This window comes from Oncorhynchus keta, chromosome 13 (genome assembly GCF_023373465.1).
Source record: "Oncorhynchus keta strain PuntledgeMale-10-30-2019 chromosome 13, Oket_V2, whole genome shotgun sequence".
NCBI classification, from domain to species: Eukaryota; Metazoa; Chordata; class Actinopteri; order Salmoniformes; family Salmonidae; genus Oncorhynchus; species Oncorhynchus keta.
Window position 1 is genome coordinate 40,112,385 of NC_068433.1, and position 20,713 is coordinate 40,133,097.

General features: G+C 43.2%; 1 protein-coding gene across 8 annotated transcripts in view; it reads right to left on the reverse strand.

Moving 5' to 3' along the window:
- The window catches only part of LOC118392329 (dedicator of cytokinesis protein 4-like), a 151,568-nt gene that overhangs the window by 69,726 nt on the left and 61,129 nt on the right, over positions 1–20,713 (reverse strand). For all 8 annotated transcript variants that reach the window (XM_052460147.1, XM_052460146.1, XM_052460148.1 and 5 more), the window contains exons 9-13: positions 15,347–15,428; positions 15,138–15,198; positions 14,802–14,934; positions 14,263–14,351; positions 4,338–4,463 (exon numbers count right to left, since the gene is read on the reverse strand). In XM_052460147.1, coding sequence (XP_052316107.1) covers positions 4,338–4,463; positions 14,263–14,351; positions 14,802–14,934; positions 15,138–15,198; positions 15,347–15,428 — 491 coding nt within the window. The remainder of the gene's footprint in view (positions 1–4,337; positions 4,464–14,262; positions 14,352–14,801; positions 14,935–15,137; positions 15,199–15,346; positions 15,429–20,713) is intronic.

Here is a 20,713-nt window from a genome sequence, read left to right on the forward strand (position 1 = left end):
TGCCACTCAAGCTTCACATTATTGTCATCTGTCGCCCACCATGTGCCCTTGGAGATTTCCTCAATGAGATTGACATCCTGATGAGCTCCTTTCCTGATGATGGCTCACCGCTCTTCGTACTTGGCAACTTCAACCTCCCAACGTCTGCCATCGATTCATTTCTTTCTCATCCTTACCTCTTTTCACCTCACCCTTTCTCAATCCCCTCCAACTCACAAAGCAGGCAATATGCTTGACCTCATCTTTACTAGAGGCTGTTTGCGTACTAATCTCACTGCAACCCTTCTCCAGGTCTCGGATTACTTTACTTATTTTTCCGCCTCCCTTTCCTCTAACCCTAACCGCTCAGCCCCTACCCAGATGCTCGTGCTCCGTCACAATCTTCGCTCGCTCTCTCACTTCTCTCTCCTCTCCTCTTCTATCCTATGTTCTCTCTCCCATCTGCTAAATCCTTCTCCCTCCTGTCTCCTGATTATGCCTCTTCGACCCGACTCTCCTCCCTTTCCGCATCCTATGACTCGCACTGTCCCCTTTCCTCCAGGCCGGGTCGGCCTTCCCCTCCTTCTCTGTGGCTGAGTGACTCATTGCGAGCTTACAGAACAGGGCTGCGGGCAGCTGAGCAAACATTTAGGAAAACTAAACTTCCGGAGGACCTATCATCCTTTCACTCCGATCTACCTTCTCTTCCTATGTATTCCTCTGTACGTGGCTAAAGCCACTTTAAAATGTCAAGATTCTGCCGCTAACTCTAGGAAACTCCTTTCCACCTTCTCCTCTCTCCTTAATCAGCAGGTAGTCTAGTGGTTAGAGTGTTGAGCCAGGAACCGAAAGGTCGCTAGATCGAATCCCTGAGCTGAAAAGGTAAAACTCTGTCATTCTACCCCTGAACAAGGCAGTTAACCCACTGTTCCTAGGCTGTCATTGTAAATAAGCATTTGTTCTTAACTGACTTGCCTAGTTACATATAATAATCCTCTTCCCTCTCTGCAGAGTAAAGGTTGACTACATCCCCTACTCATTCACTCGGCCTCTAAAGTCCGCCTGTCTCCCTCACACAACTACGATATGCCTTGAACTCTTTCTCTCCTCTCTCTCCAGATGATATCCTGCGACTAGTGAGGTCTGGCTACCTGACAACCAGGCCACTCAACCCCTCCTCCCTTCTCCAAACCATCTCTTGAGACCTTCCATTCCTCACTTCCCTCATCCCTGACCACTGGCTGCGTCCCCCTCTGACTTCAAAATGGCCCGAGTTGCTCCCTCCAAACACTCGACTCATCTGACAACAAACTATAGACCTGTATCCCTTTTTTTTTTGTTTTCTTTCCAAAACACTTGAGCGTGCAGTCTCTGATCAACTTTCTAGTTCTCTCTCTCTCTCTCTCAACTATCTTCTTGATCCTAACCAGTCAGACTTTTAAGACGGGTCACTCAACCGAGACTGTGTCACGGAGGCTCTCCACACGGCCAAAGCTAACTCTCTCATCCTCCTAGATCTATCCACTGCCTTTGAAACCGTGAACCATTAGATCCTCCTCTCCACCCTCTGGGGGCTGGGCGCTTCAGGCACTGCACACTCTTGGATTGCATCCTACCTGGCAGACCGCTCCTACCAGGTGACGTGGAGAGGATCTGTGTGTCTGCATTCTGTACTCTCTCTACTGGTGTACCCCAGGGCTCGGCCCTCTTTTCTCTATACACCAAGTCACTCGGCTCCGTCATATCAAGCTCAACCTCAACAAGATGGAACTGCTCTTCCTCCCAGGGAAGGCCTGCCCGCTCAAAGACCTCTCTATCACGGTTGACAACTCCAGAGTGTCGTCCTCCCAGCGTGCAAAGAACCTTGGCGTGACTCTGGATAACACCCTGTCATTCTCTGCAAACATCAAAGCAGTACACTCTGTTCTGCCACCTCAGGTCTCTTGGACCTCCCACCCCACGGGAGGGCAGCTCCCCCTCAGCCCAGACCACGCTCTTTTCTGTCCTGGCACTGCAATGGTGGAACCAGCTTCCCCCTGAAGCTAGGACAGCAGAGTCCCTGCCCATCTTCCGAATACATCTGAGACCGTACCTCTTCAAAGAGCATCTTAAATAATCCTCCTCGTCACTTGGATTAAGTATATGGATGTTAATATAATTGCACGTAAACCGAACCTGCAATGTTTGTTCAGTGGTCATTTACATTTATGATATACACATACATGTTAGAGTTAAATACGTGAAGGAGAAAAGTCTGTTTTACAGCAAAGAGAAGGCATCGACACATCACACTGTCAGCAAGGATAGGGTGACCTCTTCACCCCAGTGGCAGACATGGAAGTGACAGGGTTGGCACAGGGTACAGATCTGTTTTCAGGGCAGACAGGTTTGACGGTTCTGAATCTGAACACTCCACAAAAACATTGACATCCCAACAACTGGCAAAAGGCGTATAGCGGCACCCTCCCTGCATACTATCTATAGCTGACAATAACATGTCAAATATTAAAAATAAATCAACGTGCTTGGTTTTCACTTGCGCCTGCACTTTCAGGAGTGTGTGGGGCTCTGGAAGTAGAGTGGATGTATGGTCACAGTACGGCGAAGCGACTATAGCATTCAAGACGCCAGGTGCTTCCTGCAGTATGATTCAGACGGGTGACACGGATGCTACACACACAGTCATCTAGTGATAACACAACACATTCATGTGCTATTCTATTACCTCATCACCCAGTACCCCGGACCACAAGGTGTGACAGTTAAACCAGACGCTCTTCATTTACTTTGTGAGATAAGGAGAATTACATCCCCCACTTACATTCTGAGCTGGTGGGAAGTGTTAGTTCAGTTGGGTACAGCAACACAATACTATCTGAGCCAGTGAAGTGTTCAACCTGTACTGAGACAAGTGTACACACACACAGACATTCAAGAGTAGCTAGTAGCTGCCTCGTATGAAAACAGACTCCTGAGGAGGTCTGTCCAACTTCACAGCCTAGAGAATAATTACAGGAAAGGACACATGTATACGCTCAAAGGCAGCCTTTGAAGGGCAGTCATGGGAAGGAGATAGCCGAGAAGTAGTGGTACACATTTTATAAATAGGGTTTTTGGAGAGGTAGCACAATGCGGCAAGGCAACATCTGCACGAGAGAAGACAGGTCCGTATCCACTTCAGAGAATAGTTAGCCACAGAAAGGAAACGAGAGGAAGTTGTCTTCTTCCAGACCCTGTGTGTGTGTGTGTGTGTGTGTGTGTGTGTGTGTGTGTGTGTGTGTGTGTGTGTGTGTGTGTGTGTGTGTGTGTGTGTGTGTGTGTGTGTGTGTGTGTGTGTGTGTGTGTGTGTGTGTGTGTGTGTGTGTGTGTGTGTGTGTGTGTGTGTGTGTGTGTGTGTGTGTGTGTGTGTGTGTGTGTGTGTGTGTGTGTGTGTACAAATAGCTCTCCACATCTCTATCTTATGGCTTCCAGGGTTCAACTCAACCCAGAGAGATCAACTCTCTCACACACACACAGCCTGGAGAGACTTGACTATAATCCTTTGCCTACAGGAGCGTACACACACTAAAATCCCTAGCCCAGAGGCACAGTGAAAGTGGGAGCAGACTCTGACAAAGATCGTGAATATAAATCTTGAGCTGCTGTAGAAGGCAAAACACAGCAATCGGTTTCTTTTTATGTGAATGGACGTTCACATCACTTTTTTTCTTCTTTCAAACAATGGCTTTGTCTGTTTTGCAAGTAAGTTTTACTGTACACTTTACTGTGTACAGTCATTCATGCCAATACACACTCACCAGACAGTTTATTAGGCCTGGCATTCAATTGTTGCTCAATTGTTATCAACGGACCTAACCTTTTTCCAGGAAAAGTTCAGAGATGCCGTTCTGCCACCACTGTTGTACGGTGCCGTTATTTGTCGGTTTGTGGCCCTCCTGTTAGCTTGCACAATTCTTACAATTCTCCTTCGACCTCCCTCATCAACAAGCTATTTGTGCCCACTGACTGTTTTTTGTTTGTCGCACCATTCTCTGTAAACCCTAGACACCGTTGTGCGTGAAAAGCCCAGGAGGGCGGCCGTTTCTGAGATACTGGATTTGGCGCGCCTGGCACCGACGACCGTACAACGCTCAAAGCAGCTTAGGTCACTTGTTCTGGCCGTTCTAACGTTCAATGGATCAGTAACTGAATGCCTCGATGCCTGTCTGCCTACTGTAGCAGGCCACGTGACTCGCCGTCTGTGGTAGCGAACCATTTCTGTGAAGCCGGTGGTGTACATTGGCCACGCGTGTAGATTTAGTACAGACGTCGTTATGTTTTGACCAAAGAAGAGGTTAGCTGCGTGGGTGGTTTCTTACCTGGCATGATGATGTCAGAGAAGCCCAGTTTCTTGGTGATGGACACTCCTCTGGTGAACAACACCATGTACTCTCTCCTCAGCTGTTCAATGTCCCCATGCAGCAACTGGAGAGATACAGCCAGGCCTGGGAACAGAAGAAGCCCACACAAATGTTTAGAATTAAAGTGACGCGTCTTGAATACTTGACATGTAGTAAGATGTGACTCACATGCACGCACACACACACACACACACACACACACACACACACACACACACACACACACACACACACACACACACACACACACACACACACACACACACACACACACACACACACCATGAGTCAGACTACGGTATGCTTTAAGAATAAATAATAAAGAGAAAGCATCGGTGTCGTCTCCATCTAATAATATTGGAAAACAACTAATAGATGTACAATTGCAGACTGTGGCCTTGGAATAAAACCCCTGCTTCTATTTTCAGTATTTTTTCATTTTCATATCGTTCCATATTTCCTTGATGCCATGCTAGATATTGCTCCGGTTTTCAAGGAAGTGGAAAAGGCTTTTGGTCAACCAGACCACTGATCCTGTCATTCTGAAATGTTTCAGGTCAATATATTCTTGAATTTAGAAACTGGTACATATTTTGCCGGTCTGCTAAAAGGAGAAGCTACGGCACTTTGTGGCCCAAGATGGCAAGGGTTTAATTCCCCCAAACTACAATATCCATACACACACACACACACACACACACACACACATTCCTCGAACAGATTCTCCTGTCACAGCTCAAACCACAGGAATACAGAGGCAGCAGTCTTGTAACAACACTGCAATCCTTCCACAGTAACGTTATGTTTTAACATGGCACAGTCAAGGCTTGATCAATAATCTAAGACGAGAAACCCATTAAGTTTGGGGGGAGACTCCACAGTGCCTGGGTGCATGTCCGCCTTGCCCTCCCTTTCATGTGGATGAAGCCCATGGCACAGCACAGCCTCACAGCCACTCCAGGGCCACAATTAGGCAAACCCCCGCTTCATTGCTATTCTACACAGTAACACACAAGAGTATTCAGGGCTGCCAGCCTGCCTGCCACCACTTTGACACTCTCTCCCCTCTGTCGTCCTCACTGGCTTTTCACCAACTTAACACAAGGAGCACAGGGAGCAACAGGATGGAGCATTTCCGCTGTTCAACAACAACAACAACACATAGCCTTGTGTTGCTTCTGCCCATTGCGGAGCCTCATTCTCTGTCACTTTTGCTGACTCCGCACACTCTCTCTCCATATTCTCTCCATCTCTCTATTCCTGCTTATTCTTTCTCTCTCTTCTCGCTCCCTCTCATCCTCTCTCTACGATTACTCAAACCAATATCATTTCGCTCGTTCCTCTGCTTCAGATTTTCTCATACTTTTCTTCATTCGTCTCTCCCTGTAAATTGGCCAGCAGCTAGCTAATATTTCGGTAGTTTGGAAGCTCTACACAGCGAGCCCCGCTACGCAGCACAGCACTGCACTGCACTGCACACCACCGCTCATTTTAATTGTTCCCCTGACAACCAGACTAATGAATTTAAGGCCTTTAATTATGCAAGTTATTCCACCGCCTCCTGCATCAATAATTTATAAGGGCAGGACCTGTGGAGAAGAGAGTGGAGGCGCGCAGTCACCTGGCTACAGGGCTTTGTCTTTTAGTGCAGTCGTATAGTAGCCTGCTGCAATACAGCAGAACGTGTAAGAGGCTGGAGTTGGTATTGAAATGAAGCGGATACATACCTGTACAGTAGGAATGGTGGGATGGCTTTAAATACACAGAATTAGCAGGGGGAAACGAGTGTTCTCAGTCAAGTAAATCCAAGGGAAGTGTAATGGGGTTTGTTCTGTAGAAGTCAGCATTTCTACCTCTTCGGGAATGACTCATCTGTTTTTTATGCATAACATGCTGTTACTAAAAAAGGTTTTCAACATGCAGGGTTTTCGTGGAACTACTCAGTACACTGTGGCTCTGTCAAAGTTTTATGCCGAATCATAATTAATGAATGTGCCCTCGCTCCTCAATAAACACCGATTGTGAATGAAGAACAGGGCGGGCCATTCTATTGTATTGATCCATTCTAATTATCGGCCTAATCTTAAAATGGTATGTTACCTATATCAGTTCACCCAATCACAGCTGTCTTATCAGTCTCCTCTGGCCGACTTGGAATAGGCTACACAGTGAGCGTAACTGTACATGATGAATGGCTTTCAATATCGGGAAAATATCCACTTTGGACAGCAGGCAAAAAATGTCCCCGTGGACAATTGCTTCACTTCACTTTAATTGGCGAACAAGTTGCTTGCAAAGAAAACAAGTCTGGCCCGGCACCATGAACAAAGTGAGCCAGGAGCTCCCTCCCTTTGCCCAAAATAAGGCAGCTGCACAACTGTTGTGGTACAACAGTGTGGAAGAATGACAAGACACAAAGAGACAATAGGAGACTACAACCAAACAAAGGTATGTCAAAGTGCGTCAAGCTATTGAAAGTTTAAAAAAAAAAATTGTGTCAACTGTTAGGACAAGGGACAACAAACTAAATCCAACGAATGCCATTGCGTGTAGACGCACACAAAACACGAGCTGACAATAATTGATTATTTTTGACTGCTGTCATATCTACACTCATATTCATTATGAGGCCTTCGTAGCTTTTTTTGCCCTGAGTTTCACTATTTATCAAGGCCACTCGGCACTGATAATGATGCTTAGGCTGCGTGTTCATCATTTGACTGCGTGTCTGTTGACCATGTGTCTTGGTGGTTGGGTTATTTTTATTTTGTCCATATAATAAAAAGGCTACTACCATGTTCCAATACATATGCTTTCTGTTTCATCGTTGTAACAATGGCACTCCTCTAATAAAATTGATTAAACACTTGAATTTTAGCCATTTTTATTCTTATATACAGTACATATTTTTTTTTACATATAGCCTACGTTACATAAGCTCATGAAAGTACTATCGTGTTAGTTGAAATAAAATACTAATCATATTCTAATGTCACCCAAGGCCTTCATAAACACAACCAAATGATTATTTTTGCGATGGCATATATTAAATATATGACTTACACTGTTAGAATGTTGCAGTCAGAATGACCGCTCTTTAGGTTGAACTGGGTCCCTCAAGGCCCAGCGGTTCTAGTGTTAACCTGTCTCCTCCCCTTCATCTACACTGATTGAAGTGGATTTAACAAGTGACATGAATAAGGGATCGTAGCTTTCGCCCGGTTTCAGTCCATGTCATGGAAAGAGAAGCACTCAGTGTAGAAACACCATGATAAGTGTCGGGGTGGCAGGTAGCCCGGCGGTTAAGAGCGTTGGGCCAGTAACCAAAAAGTTGCTGGGTCGACTCCTGAGCCTGTTAGGTGGGAAAATCTGCCGTTCTACCCAGCCCCCGACAACAACTCCCCACCCGGCGTCAATGACGTGGACGTTGATTATGGCAGCCTGACGAGGTATCCCCCTTTCCCCTTCGGTGATGTATTGAAGCATACAGTATCATACGTTGCTACGCCCCTCCATCAACTGCATGGGTACCGATTCTTCTAAATACAGCAGAGCTGAACACTGACGTGTTATTGGACCATATCATCCTGCATGGAAACTGCCACAAATAACCTCGATGTCGAAACCGCCTAAACTCTTCTGCAACCTCCTGAAAAATCAACACATCTTAAAAGCATTCTGAATCCCCATCCTCTTAGTTAACATCAAATATGCATGTCTTATCTGGTATCAACAACAACATAACAGACTACTCGATACTACTGCAATATGCATATGATATAAGGATTATAAGATCATCTTATAGAATTTATTAATTTAACTGCATTGAGTCAGAGAGAGTGCAGTAAATGGTTGATTAAAGTATATCTCTGTAAGGATATTGTTCTCCTACTTAGCATCATTCCCCAGTTCACTTTTGTCAGGGAATTAATTCCAATTTCTCGCTTATCAATTCAACTGAGCAAATAACATCTTAATTTATTCCAATCTTTCATTTGGGATTTTAACTGGCGCCGGGCTATTAGGGCTGACCCCATTTAGTCGACTGGACGATTGTTTGGTCGATAGGCTGTTGGTCGACTAAAATGGCTTTACTCGAGCTGTAGAAAAAAATATATATATATATATCATGGTGCACAAGACACCTGTCCGAGTGGACTAATCCACTGTGGAGGCCGTTGGGATGGCACAGTCCATCAGTCTAAGATATGGTACTGAAATTGTATATGGTTATATTATGTAAGAACAATGGTGCAACACAAATAAAAATTATATTATTTTATAACAAAAGTGCTTTCTCCCGCGTTGGGTAGTGGTCGCTGTCCGAGGTTCTGAAACACATCAGTGCGCTGTTGAATTGTCGCATTTCCATTTCTAATAGCAAAGCATAATAGCAAAGTTAACCAGCATATTGGTGTTGAGAACAATGCGGCAGAGGCAGCAGCATTCTAAACAACGTTTGCCATGTTTCTGTCGATATTAGGGAGTTAATTTGGAAAAAAGTTTGCCATTGTAATGACTGAATTTTCGGGGATTTTTCTTATCCAAACGTGATGAACAAAACGGAGCGATTTCTCCTACACAAATAATATTTTTGGAAAAAATGAACATTTGCTTTCTAACTGAGTCTCCTCATTGAAAACATCCGAAGTTCTTCAAAGGTAAATGATTTTATTTGAATGCTTTTCTTGTTTTTGTGAAAATGTTGCCTGCTGAATGCTAGGCTTAATGCTATGCTAGCTATCAATACTCTTACACAAATGCTTGTGTAGCTATGGTTGAAAAACATTCTTTGAAAATCTGAGATGACAGTGTTGTTAACAAAAGGCTAAGCTTGTGAGCCAATATATTTATTTCATTTCATTTGCGATTTTCATGAATAGTTAACGTTGCGTTATGGTAATGAGCTTGAGGCTATAATTACGCTCCCGGATAAGGGATTGCTCATCGCAACAGGTTAATAAATCATCCATATAAACTCAACAAACACGGAAACATCCCTTTTTTAGGGTAAGATCATTCGTAAAAATCCAAATAACCTCACAGATCTTCAATGGAAAGGGTTTAAACACTGTTTCCCATGCTTGTTCAATGAACCATAATTAACTTCTTCGATATAGGGGGTGCTCTTTTCATTTTTGGATGAAAAACATTCCCGTTTTAAACAAGATATTTTGTCACGAAAATTGCTCAGCTTTGGAAAGAAAACACTCTGACGTTTCCAAAACTGCAAAGATATTGTCTGTGAGTGCCACAGAACTGATGTTACAGAAAAAACCCAGATAAAAATACAATCAGGAAGCGCCGTTATTCACATGTCTGTGGAACTTGTTCAGTTTATGTCTCAGTTGTAGAATCTTGTTATGTTCATACAAATACTTACACATGTAAGTTTGCTGAAAATAAACGCAGTTGACAGTGAGAGGCAGACATGTCGGATAAACAATTTCACGGCTGTTTTTAATCTTTGCTTTGCTGTAATAAAATCTTTACACTTTTTTCCATTAGAACAGCCTCTGGTATAATTTATAATTTCTTTAGTGTTGTTTACACTGTTCCATATTGTCAGAGAAATTATATTTGTAATAATAATAACCCTCCTCTTTCCTTGTTCTCCTTCTTCGTGTTAATATTACTATTATTATTAATATCATCATTATAATAAGTAATGTCATTATCATTAGTAGGCTTACCATAGCAGCCTGGTATAACTTCCATCGAGCTGTAGGCCCTCATTCTGTTTAGTCTTAATACCATAACTTACTGAGGCCTATATTTCAATACTTATATAGGCTACTGTATCAATCGATCCTTTATTCGTTTATGTTATCACACAGCATACCAGTCATTCGTGATTTGAAGTGAAATCAAGCATTTTAGTTTAAAAAAAACAATAACAAAGCGACCACTGAATAATTTGCGTAAACAATAAATAGGCCTAAACCGTTACAGAAATTGCATTCACAAATAAAATAAATGCGACAGTTTAGTCGTTGCTGTAAATAAAGCGTTTACAAAAAAACACTATAATTTATAATTATAATTTATTTAGTGTTGTTAGTATTGTTCCAAACTGTCAAAAAAAGTATATTGTAATCTAACAGCACCTGTTTAGCACACACAATATGCATGCAGCGCTTACTCCATACCTTCTTTTTTTTTATCTCCAGTATTTTCCACAACTAGTCAAATGTATTCCAAACATTCCTTCGATTTGAGTTTATTTGTCAGACCACTGCATCCATATTGCTGTCATGCGGATTACAAAAACAAAACCAGTCCCGTCGCGGACACCGATGTCTTGTTCCGAGAAAAATTAAACAACATCTTTGCTCTCTTTGAGGACAATAAAGTGCCACTGACATGACCCGCTACCAAAACCTGCGGGCTCTCCTTCACCACGGCCAACGTGAGTAAAACATTTAAACGTGTTAGCCCTCGCAAGGCTGCCCTCAGGTGGTGAGGGTAGGAAACAACATCTCCACCCCGCTGATCCTCAACACTGGGGCCCCACAAGGGTACGTTCTCAGCCCTCTCCTGTACTCCCTGTTCACCCATGACTACGTGGCCATGCACACCTCCAACTCAATCATCAAGTTTGCAGATGACACTACAGTGGTAGGAACCCCCTATCCACATCGACGGGACAGTAGCGGAGAAGGTGGAACGTTTTTTGTTCCTCGGCGTACACATCACGGACAAACTGAAATGGTCTACCCACACAGACAGCATGGTGAAGAAGGTGCAACGGCGCATCAACAACAGCGTATTCTTCAACCTCAGGAGGCTGAAGAAATTTGGCTTGTCACCAAAAACACTCACAAACTTTTACAGATGCACAATCGAGAGCATTCTGTCGGGATGTATCACCACCTGGTACGGCAACTGCTCCGTCCTCAACCGTAAGGCTCTCCAGAGGGTATTGAGGTCTGCACAAAGCATCATCGAGGGCAAACTACCTGCCCTCCAGGACACCTACAGCACCCGATGTCACAGGAAGGCCAAAAAGATCATTAAGGATAACAACCACCCGAGCCACTGCCTGTTCACCCCGCTATCATCCAGAAGGCGAGGTCAGTAAAGGTGCATCAAAGCTGGGACCGAGAGACTGAAAAAAAACGCTTCTATCTCAAGGCCATCAGACTGTTAAACAGCCATCACTAACATTGAGTGGCTGCTGCCAACATATTGACTAAAATCTCTAGCCACTTTAATAATGAATAATTGGATGTAATAAATGTATCCCTCGTCACTTTAAGCAATGCCACTTTATATAATGTTACCATCTACTGCATCTTGCCTATGCCGCACGGCCATTTCTCATCTATATATTTATATGTACATATTCTTAGTCATTCCTTTACACTTGTGTGTAATAAGGTAGTTGTTGTGAAATCGTTAGATTACTTGTTATTAAGTTCTCTAGGGTAGGGGGTAGCATTCGGAATTTTGGATGAAAAGCATGTCCAAATTAAACGGCCTGCTACTCGGGCCCAGAAGATATGATATGCATATAACTGGTAGATGTGGATAGAAAAGACTCTAAAGTTTCCAAAACTGTTAAAATAGTGTCTGTGAGTATAACAGAACTGATTTAGCAGGTGAAAACCTGAGAGAAATCCATTCAGGAAGTAGTTTTTTTTGTTTTGTAGTTTTCTATTCAATGCCATTACAGTATCCATTGACTTAGGACTCCATTTGCAGGTCCTATGCCTTCCACTAGATGTCAACAGTCTTTAGAAATCGTTTCAGGTTTGTATTCTTATAAATGAGGGAGTAAGACCAGTCTGAACAGTGGACCCTACCGTTTTTCATGCGCATGTGCATTTCTTGTTTACCTTTTATATTGACAACGTTATTGTCCGGTTGAAATATTATAGATCATTTAGGCTAAAAAACAACCTGAGGATTGAATATAAACATCGTTTGACATGTTTCTATGAACTTTACAGATACAATTTGGATTTTTTTGTCTGATTGTTCTGACTGTGTTTGAGCCTGTGGATTACTGAAGAAAATGCGCTAACAAAACTGAGGTTTTTGGACATAAAGAGATTTCATTCAAAAAAAGGAACATTTATTGAGTAAATGAATGTCTTCTGATTGCCACCATATGAATATCATCAAAGGTAAAGGATTAATTTTATCTCTATTTCTGAGTTTTGTAACGCTTCTGCTTGGCTGGTTACTGTTTGTAATAATTTGTTAACTGGGCTATGTTCTGGGCTAGGTATGCTTTCGCCGAAAAGCATTTTATAAATATGACACTGTGGTTGGTTTAAGAAGAAGTTCATCTTTAAACCTATGTATAATATGTTTTGTTTTCTGAATTTTTATAATGAGCATTTCTGTATTTGAATATGGCGCTCTGCAATCTCACTGGATGTTGGCCAGATGGGACGCTAGCGTCCCACGTACCCTAGGGAGGTTAAATATTACTGCACGGTCAAAACTAGAAGCGCAAGCATTTCGCTACACTCGTATTGATATCTGCTAACCATGTGTATGTGACCAATAAAATGTGGTTTGATTTGATTTGCCATGTGTTACAGTGTTCAGAGTTTGTTCTAACCAATTTATTGATGTGATTATGATATGCTATAGGTCAGACCCTATTGGTCCGGTGCATGCGATGCATACATGTTTCACTAAAGAGATCAAGGGCTGAGGGAATCGGGAATGTTTTTTTCGGTAAAACAATACTTTTCAGTCAGAAATGGCTGTAATTATGTTGCAGATTCAGCAACACGGACAGTGCGATACACACTGTAGATGTTCTGTGGTGGTCGCTGCAGCAGGGATGAGAGAGAGACAACCGGTGCGCAGTCACTCGCAGTCTCTTTTTTTTTTAACACAGCGCAGCAAGTCTGAGCCAGGCACTGCACACTCAAAATCAATTGCGGTCGGACTCCCTCTCGTCATTTGTGTTTCTTTAATTATTTAATCAAACAGTTCGCTTAAAGCATCAGACAAGCTCAATGCATATAGTTGATTTGATTAAAACACACCGGATGTGTCTATATATGGAAGAATACACGTTTAAAACATTTCAGAACAGACAGCCATTATTATTCATTATTGTTATTAACTCTCAGGTGAAAACGTCATGTAAATTCGCAGCGGATAGCGCAGTATGCTAAATGACTTTGTCAGTCATCGTAATTACTGTGTTGCTGCTGCTCCCTCCACTACCAGCTTATTCAAATCCCCGAGTTGTGACTGCACCTCATGCAATTACTGCTGGTCTGTTGAGGGGCTGAGGCTGAAATAGGAGCAGACTTGGCAGATCTGTCTGTGAGATAGACTCTGTTGATGGACATCCAAATCCTACAAACCTTCCCAGTGTTTTGTGGAGTGAATAGAGGCCAGTTCGCTACTAATCTTATTGTTGTAAACAAGCTATATAAGAATAAGGCGAGGTAGCTATTGAAATGAACCATTGACGACGCACAGACGCACGTACGCATGCACGCACAGAGAAGTATACACACACACAATATAATTTAGGCCTATTTGAGAAGAGATTCATACATGTCTTCAACCGTCTTCCATCAACTTTCTTTCCATCCGATTTGCAATTTCCTCTCACAGCCTAAACCTAATGTTCTCCTCCTATCCATCAACCTGTTGCTAGGGAGAACGGCAGACAGTCAGTTTCATATGGAGGGGATTGCTATTTATATCAGTTCAATGCATATTGAGCTGTGCCGAGCAGCGTGGTACAAACCCAGCTACAGTGGAATTGTACAGCAGAGAGCTAATCGGCTTCCCATTAAACTCCCATCCATCGCATCTCGTGTATTTTCAGTTCGGCAGAATTTTCGAAGTATAATATTTCCGCTAGTTGTGAGGTGAGAAATACAAAAGGGAGGTTGTTCCTTACCCGTGTTGGAACCTGATAGGTTGTATCTGGAGTTGACCTTTCTGATGATGTTCTCGTGGATTTGATACCACTCGCTTTCCGTGGTACATCTGGAACAGGAAGGCAAAACGTGGTGTATCATGCATGATTTGGGTCAACGAGATAATACTAGCCCAATAACATTCCTCAACTTTATAATATAAATCCAATGAAACATAGAGGCAGAGAAGCGTCAAAACTCTGGGCTAAGTACTATAGGACTATTGTCCACCCATTTCAACCCCTATGTAGGTCAAACCATTACTGTGTCCATAACGGCTTTTTCAATCATCCCTTGGGTATGTATCTAGAGTGCTGTAATAGTACCCGTGTCTGTGTGTTTGTCTGTGTGTGTGTCTGTGTGTCTCTGCCTGTGTGTGTTTATGTGTGTGTGTGTGTGTGTGTGTGTGTGTGTGTGTGTGTGTGTGTGTGTGTGTGTGTGTGTGTGTGTGTGTGCTGTGTGTGTGGGGTTGTGGCTTCTGTGTACAAATGCACTTTCGATATGATGGAAGGTGACTCACGCGTAAACCTTCAGCAGGTGGTCGTCTTTAGAGTCTGCCGTGAGAAGGTCTGCGATACTGACCACAGCACAGCCAAAGGGCCGTCTGTACTGGATACTACACAGGTTCTTCTTCTCCCCAGCGCCCATCCGCCCTGCAAACAACACAACGACAACACAGTCAATGTCTGTACATCAGTGCCCTGTAGTTACTATATTAGAGAATGTTACCACTTAGCTATAATTACTGCAATACTATAATACTATGTTATTACTGTGTTAGAGCTGTGTTCATTTTTTTAAAAATGTATGCAATATAAATGTAGTGTTTGACTAATTAAGGGCACTGGGAACTTACCAATTCTCATAATGTGAACAACAATGTAGACGTCTTTTCTGAGATCGCTGCTCCCCAAATCCTGAAGAGAGAAAAACACATACATTTTTAATCAAATGGTGATGGTAGTATCCTCAATACAATAACAGACAAAAGTGTCATGTGCAGAACAACTATGACTTCTATACCCCCCAGGGTGCATAGAAGACACAGTGAAGTTCAGTACTCACCACAAAGAGGGTGCACTGTCTCTCTGTCTTCTCCGGCGACTTGGGCACTCCGTTCTTATTCAGTCTGACAAAGAACCTCTCACTGGAGGAGCAGAAATGAGGAGAAAATAGGAAAGAAGAGGGGAAGAGAGGTTATTCATTGTCACGCCATAAATAAAATATATGTTGGTGATGACAGTAAACATGACAGAGGAGGGGAGTTGGCTAAACAACGAGCAAGCTACTAGATCAGGTCTCCCACACGAGAGTAGTGTACTACAGTACAAGCAGATGTAGTGTCCTAGTAGTGTACTACAGTACAAGCAGATGTAGTGTACTAGAGTACAAGCAGATGTAGTGTATTAGTCTACAAGAGTACAACAAGAGGTAACCCAGAGGTAAGCTCCTCCGTATTCACAGAGAGAGAGCCCTGTGGCAAATAACACTCGAAGAAGAATTAATGCCATAGCACCATGACGAGATTGTACGCAACATATCCGGCAACACAGAAAAAAAATATTCTTAAATTCCATGTCAGAAGAAAATTATGCTACCTTTCTACCAAACTAGATGAAATATTCATAGAATTTAGCGAATTCTTCAGGAGCGATTCTAACCCAGTTCTTGGACTCTCAACCAACGGAAAGGAAAATGACGGAGTGTAGATTAGAATGAACAAAGCAAAGCGCTTTGCAATAACATTGGGGATACACTGCAATGTCGGATGTCATTGTAATTTTGCAGTATGGCAAGGCGACGAAGGGGGAATTCACAAAAACATTATAGATCATGGAAGAAAAGCAGTGAAATGGCAAACGTCGCAATATGCACCGACATATGAAGACCGTACTTGCTACAAAGTTGCAGAAAGCTAAACCGCACACCAACCGAAACTGGATACATTGTTAACGCAGGTCCAATGAAGAAAAACTAAGCTAGCTAGCAATTGATTTGTTCACGCAGAGACATATTGTTGGGGAGAATAACCTAACGTGGGTGAGTGATGAACATGAATTTCATGACACAAGTGGCGCTATGCTGTCATATCCTCCCACATGAAATGTCTAGTTTGACCAGCTGTTTTCAGCAACTGATCTTTTTTAATCCGTCATATTGGAAGGTTTGCTAGCAACAAACTATTTAGCTAGCTGCTAGCCTAGTGTTTGATATGCAGTGTGATCTCCTCGTAATGAACAGTGTTACGTGTCCTGATGAGAAGGCCCTTTGCCAGGCAAAATTGGGCATCATCAGCTCATTGTTATAGAAGTAACAAACGCAAATGCCGCTATTTAGCTTTAATTCTGGCTGCAGAGGTTGTGACTGTGTTAGCCGTAACTAGTTAGCAAACAAGGAATAAGAACACTGCCAGTGAGCATGGCAACAGAACATACAGAATGAACAACTGGGTTGCATCTCTCGCAACCAAAAGAGGAGAAAGTATGAATTGAAATATCAACTAAAAAAATATATTTCTAGAAGTAAATGTCTGCTTTAACTTTGTTTTCCCTGGTAACTGTGGTATAAAAGGGATAAATCCATCCCTCCGTCTTTCATTAAATAGTACCCTCAAAACACCAGTCTCAACGTCAACAGTGAAGAGGTGACTCCGGGATCCTCTGTCCAGTGTCAGTGTTCTTTTGCCCGTCTTAATCTTTTCTTTTTATTGGCCAGTCTGAGATATGGCTTTTTCTTTGCAACTCTGCCTAGAAGGCCAGCATCCCGGAGTCACCATTTCACTCTTGACGTTGAGACTGGTGTTTTGAAGGTATTATTTAATGAAGCTGCCAGTTGAGGACTTGTGAGGTGCCTGTTTCTCAAACTAGACACTCTAATGTACTTGTCCTCTTGCTCATTTGTGCCCCCGGGGCCTCCCAATCCTCTTTCTATACTGTTAGAGACAGTTTGCGCTGTTCTGTGAAGGGAGATCTTCAGTTTCTTGGCAATTTCTCGCATGGAAACGCCTTCATTTCTCAGAAGAAAAATAGACTGACGAGTTTCAGAAGAAAGTTCTTTGTTTCTGGCCATTTTGAGCCTGTAATCGAACCCACAAATGGTGATGATCCAGATACTCAACTAGTGTAAAGAAGGCCAGTTTTATTGCTTCTTTAATCAGAACAACAGTTTTCAGCTGTGCTAACGTAATTGCAAAAGGGTTTTCTAATGATCAATTAGCCTTTTAAAATTATAAACTTGGATTAGCTAACACAATTTGCCATTGGAACACAGGAGTGATGGGTGCTATAATGGGCCTCTGTACGCCTATGTAGATATTCCATAAAAAATCTGCCGTTTCCAGCTACAATAGTCATTTACAACATTAACAATGTCTACACTGTATTTCTGATCAATGTGATGTTATTTAAAATGGACAAAAAAAAGCTTTTCTTTCAAAAACAAGGACATTTTTAAGTGACCCCAAACTTTTGAACAGTAGTATACATAGCATACTTACTATACATATTGTGTATATACAAATTCCAAAAACATCTACAAAATGTGCATTTAACCAACTGCAGCATAACAGAACTGGCCTCAGATGCTCCCATGCTGAAAGGATAGGGAGGAGAGTGACTGTCAGAGGACACACACACACACACACACACACTCACACCATCCCCTGCCATACTTGTCCCATCCCACTGCCAACGGCCAGCTAATCCTGTTAGGTGACTTTCACAGCCCTCAGATAAGCAGAGAGAGAGCCTTGTAATGCTGGGACAGCAAGCCAACTCCAACCTCGCTGCTACAGCTATAGCCTTACACGGGCCGTTAGCTAGCTAGCCTGTTAATTCAGCAAGCCAACCAGGAGATTGACAGATTCCTATGCATTAAGCATGGGAGTCACACACACACGCACTCACACCCACCCGCTCCAATCTCTAATTAACACTACATTTTTGAAACCTCATCCTCCAATTACCAGCCGCTCCAGTGCATACAGATCCCTGAGCCCCACGACACACACACAGCTGCAAGGCTGCTGATCAGGTTGCTTCAGGCCACTAGCAGGTCCCTAGTGGGACCATATCACTGCCTATCAGCGGATTCATTTAAATATAATGAATGTCTTCTCTCCCTCCCTCTCTCTCTCCCGCTCATCACATAGTCCCTCTGCAGTGCTCGGAGCATTTATTTGTTCCTCCCCTGGTATCGATGATTGCATTAGGAAAGAGATCCAGACATGAGCGTGGGCCAGAATGACCTGGCTGGTGTGTGTTGAAGGCTAGGTAAATGAACCATGCTATACAGAGTCTCCAGGGGAAGAGGAGACGGGATATCCCTCCACAATGGACTGTCTGAATCAGTCTGAGGGACTACCGTATAGCCACACAATATGGCCCACACACTCACACTCACAGAGTGAAGCACTGCGGGAGAGTGTCTCATAGAGGACCCAGACCAGAAGCGGATTTAGGTATAGGCGACATGGGCTGCCGTTCATGGCGGCATCTAGCCGGGGGCGGCACGGGGTGCCCGTGCAAATGATTTGGGAATGGTGACATTTGCGCGGTCGGTTTTCTATTGCTCATTTGCACGCCACGTCAATGATATCACGTCACCGTGTGGGACTGTGGGTCAACTAACCTTGTCGGAGTGGGCGCCCTGATTCTAGTTTGTGAGCTAGGAAGGCTACTGCCTGGGAAGGTCTCTCACTCAGAAGTACAAGATGGGGAGGGGGCGGGGTTAGGTTGACTTCAGGTCTCCCCACTGAAAACCTGAGGTAGGGGGAGCGGGGGAATCTATCAAATAGCGCATCTCTAACTTTGTACAGTACTAATGCAATTAGTAAAATCAGTCACACTACAAAATGCTACCAAATAAACTCAGAAATTCATTTATAATACTGTGAATATATAGTTTCACAGACATACTGTTGCATTTTTTTCTGGTTTGTGCCAAATCGTTAATAACATAAAACCAGTCTTCACACCACCAAGGTGAATTGGTTTAGTCTTGACTCTTGGTTGACAGTGTTCGGGGACGGGTAATGTATTGATGTTCGAGTGCCAAATCAACACATATTTGTTTCTATTTATCTTTGTTACTTCTTTTTGATATTTATGAGTCTTACTTTTGTATATATTTTTATATTTGTATAGTTTTAAAGGTTAGTGTCACGCCCTGGCTTTTTATGTCTCTATTTTGGTTTGGTCACGGTGTGATTTGGGTGGGCATTCTATGTTCCTTTTTCTATGTTTTTGTATTTCTTTGTTTTGGCCGTGTGTGGTTCTCAATCAGGGACAGCTGTCTATCGTTGTCTCTGACTGGGAACCATGCTTAGGTAGCTTTTTCCCACAGGGTTTTTGTGGGTAGTTATTTTCTGTTTAGTGTTTGCACCTTACAGGACTGTTTCGGTTTAATTTATTCTCTTGTTATTTTGTATTAGTGTTCAGTTCAATAATAAAACATGAACGCTTACCACGCTGCGCTTTGGTCCGACTACTCTTCCTCTTCCGACGACGAAAACCGTTAGTTAGGATTATTCATTTGTGTTGTTCCAATGGCTGTATAAAATGACCGTTAGTGCAGAATGGTGCTTTTTTTGTGTTGGCGGGGGGCTGATATGTGGGGGTGAGGGTTCCCAGGGAGCCATACAATTTAGAACCGCCACTGACCCAGACACATTGGGAAAAAAAAATGTAACCAATCACAAGCATACCAATCAACATCCAAGCTATCAGTGAATGTGTCCCCACCACACCATCTGTGACAGTTCTCATTAGACTGCTGTTGTTTTACTGGCTGCTCTAACAATATATGATTGTGTAGACAGCAGCTAGTGCCCCATTTCCACTCATCCATCCATCCCTAGTCCTGTTAAAACTGACCAGAGCGTGGAAGAGGAGAGGGAACCCATTTGTTTCTATGACAGCCGAGAGAGAGGGGCTTGAGTGAATGTTGACAGAACTGCTCAGTAGAGAGAGAGAAAGAGAGAGAGCGGTGTCTGGATGGCTTGTCAGTGTCATCCACTCTTCAGAGTGGTTGTAGTCGTGAATGTGTGTGTGTGTGTGTGTGTGTGTGTGTGTGTGTGTGTGTGTGTGTGTGTGTGTGTGTGTGTGTGTGTGTGTGTGTGTGTGTGTGTGTGTGTGTGTGTGTGTGTGTGTGTGTGTGTGTGTGTGTGCGCCTGCATCCATGCTAGGGTTATTAGATATAACACAGATGCCATGTCTGACTCTGAATGAGGGCTTCTGCTGAGCTGGTGGTGCTGGCATGGTTTCTCCTCGAGAAAGAGCAGGTCGGACCCCCATCTGGCTCCAGTCAAACCCAGAACCAACACAACAACCATAAGGACTAATTAACTGGCTGTCAGCCAGGTAGAGGGGGAAAAAAGCCTTGGAGACAGCCATAAAAAAAACAACAGAGCTCACGTCCCAAATGGCACCCTAA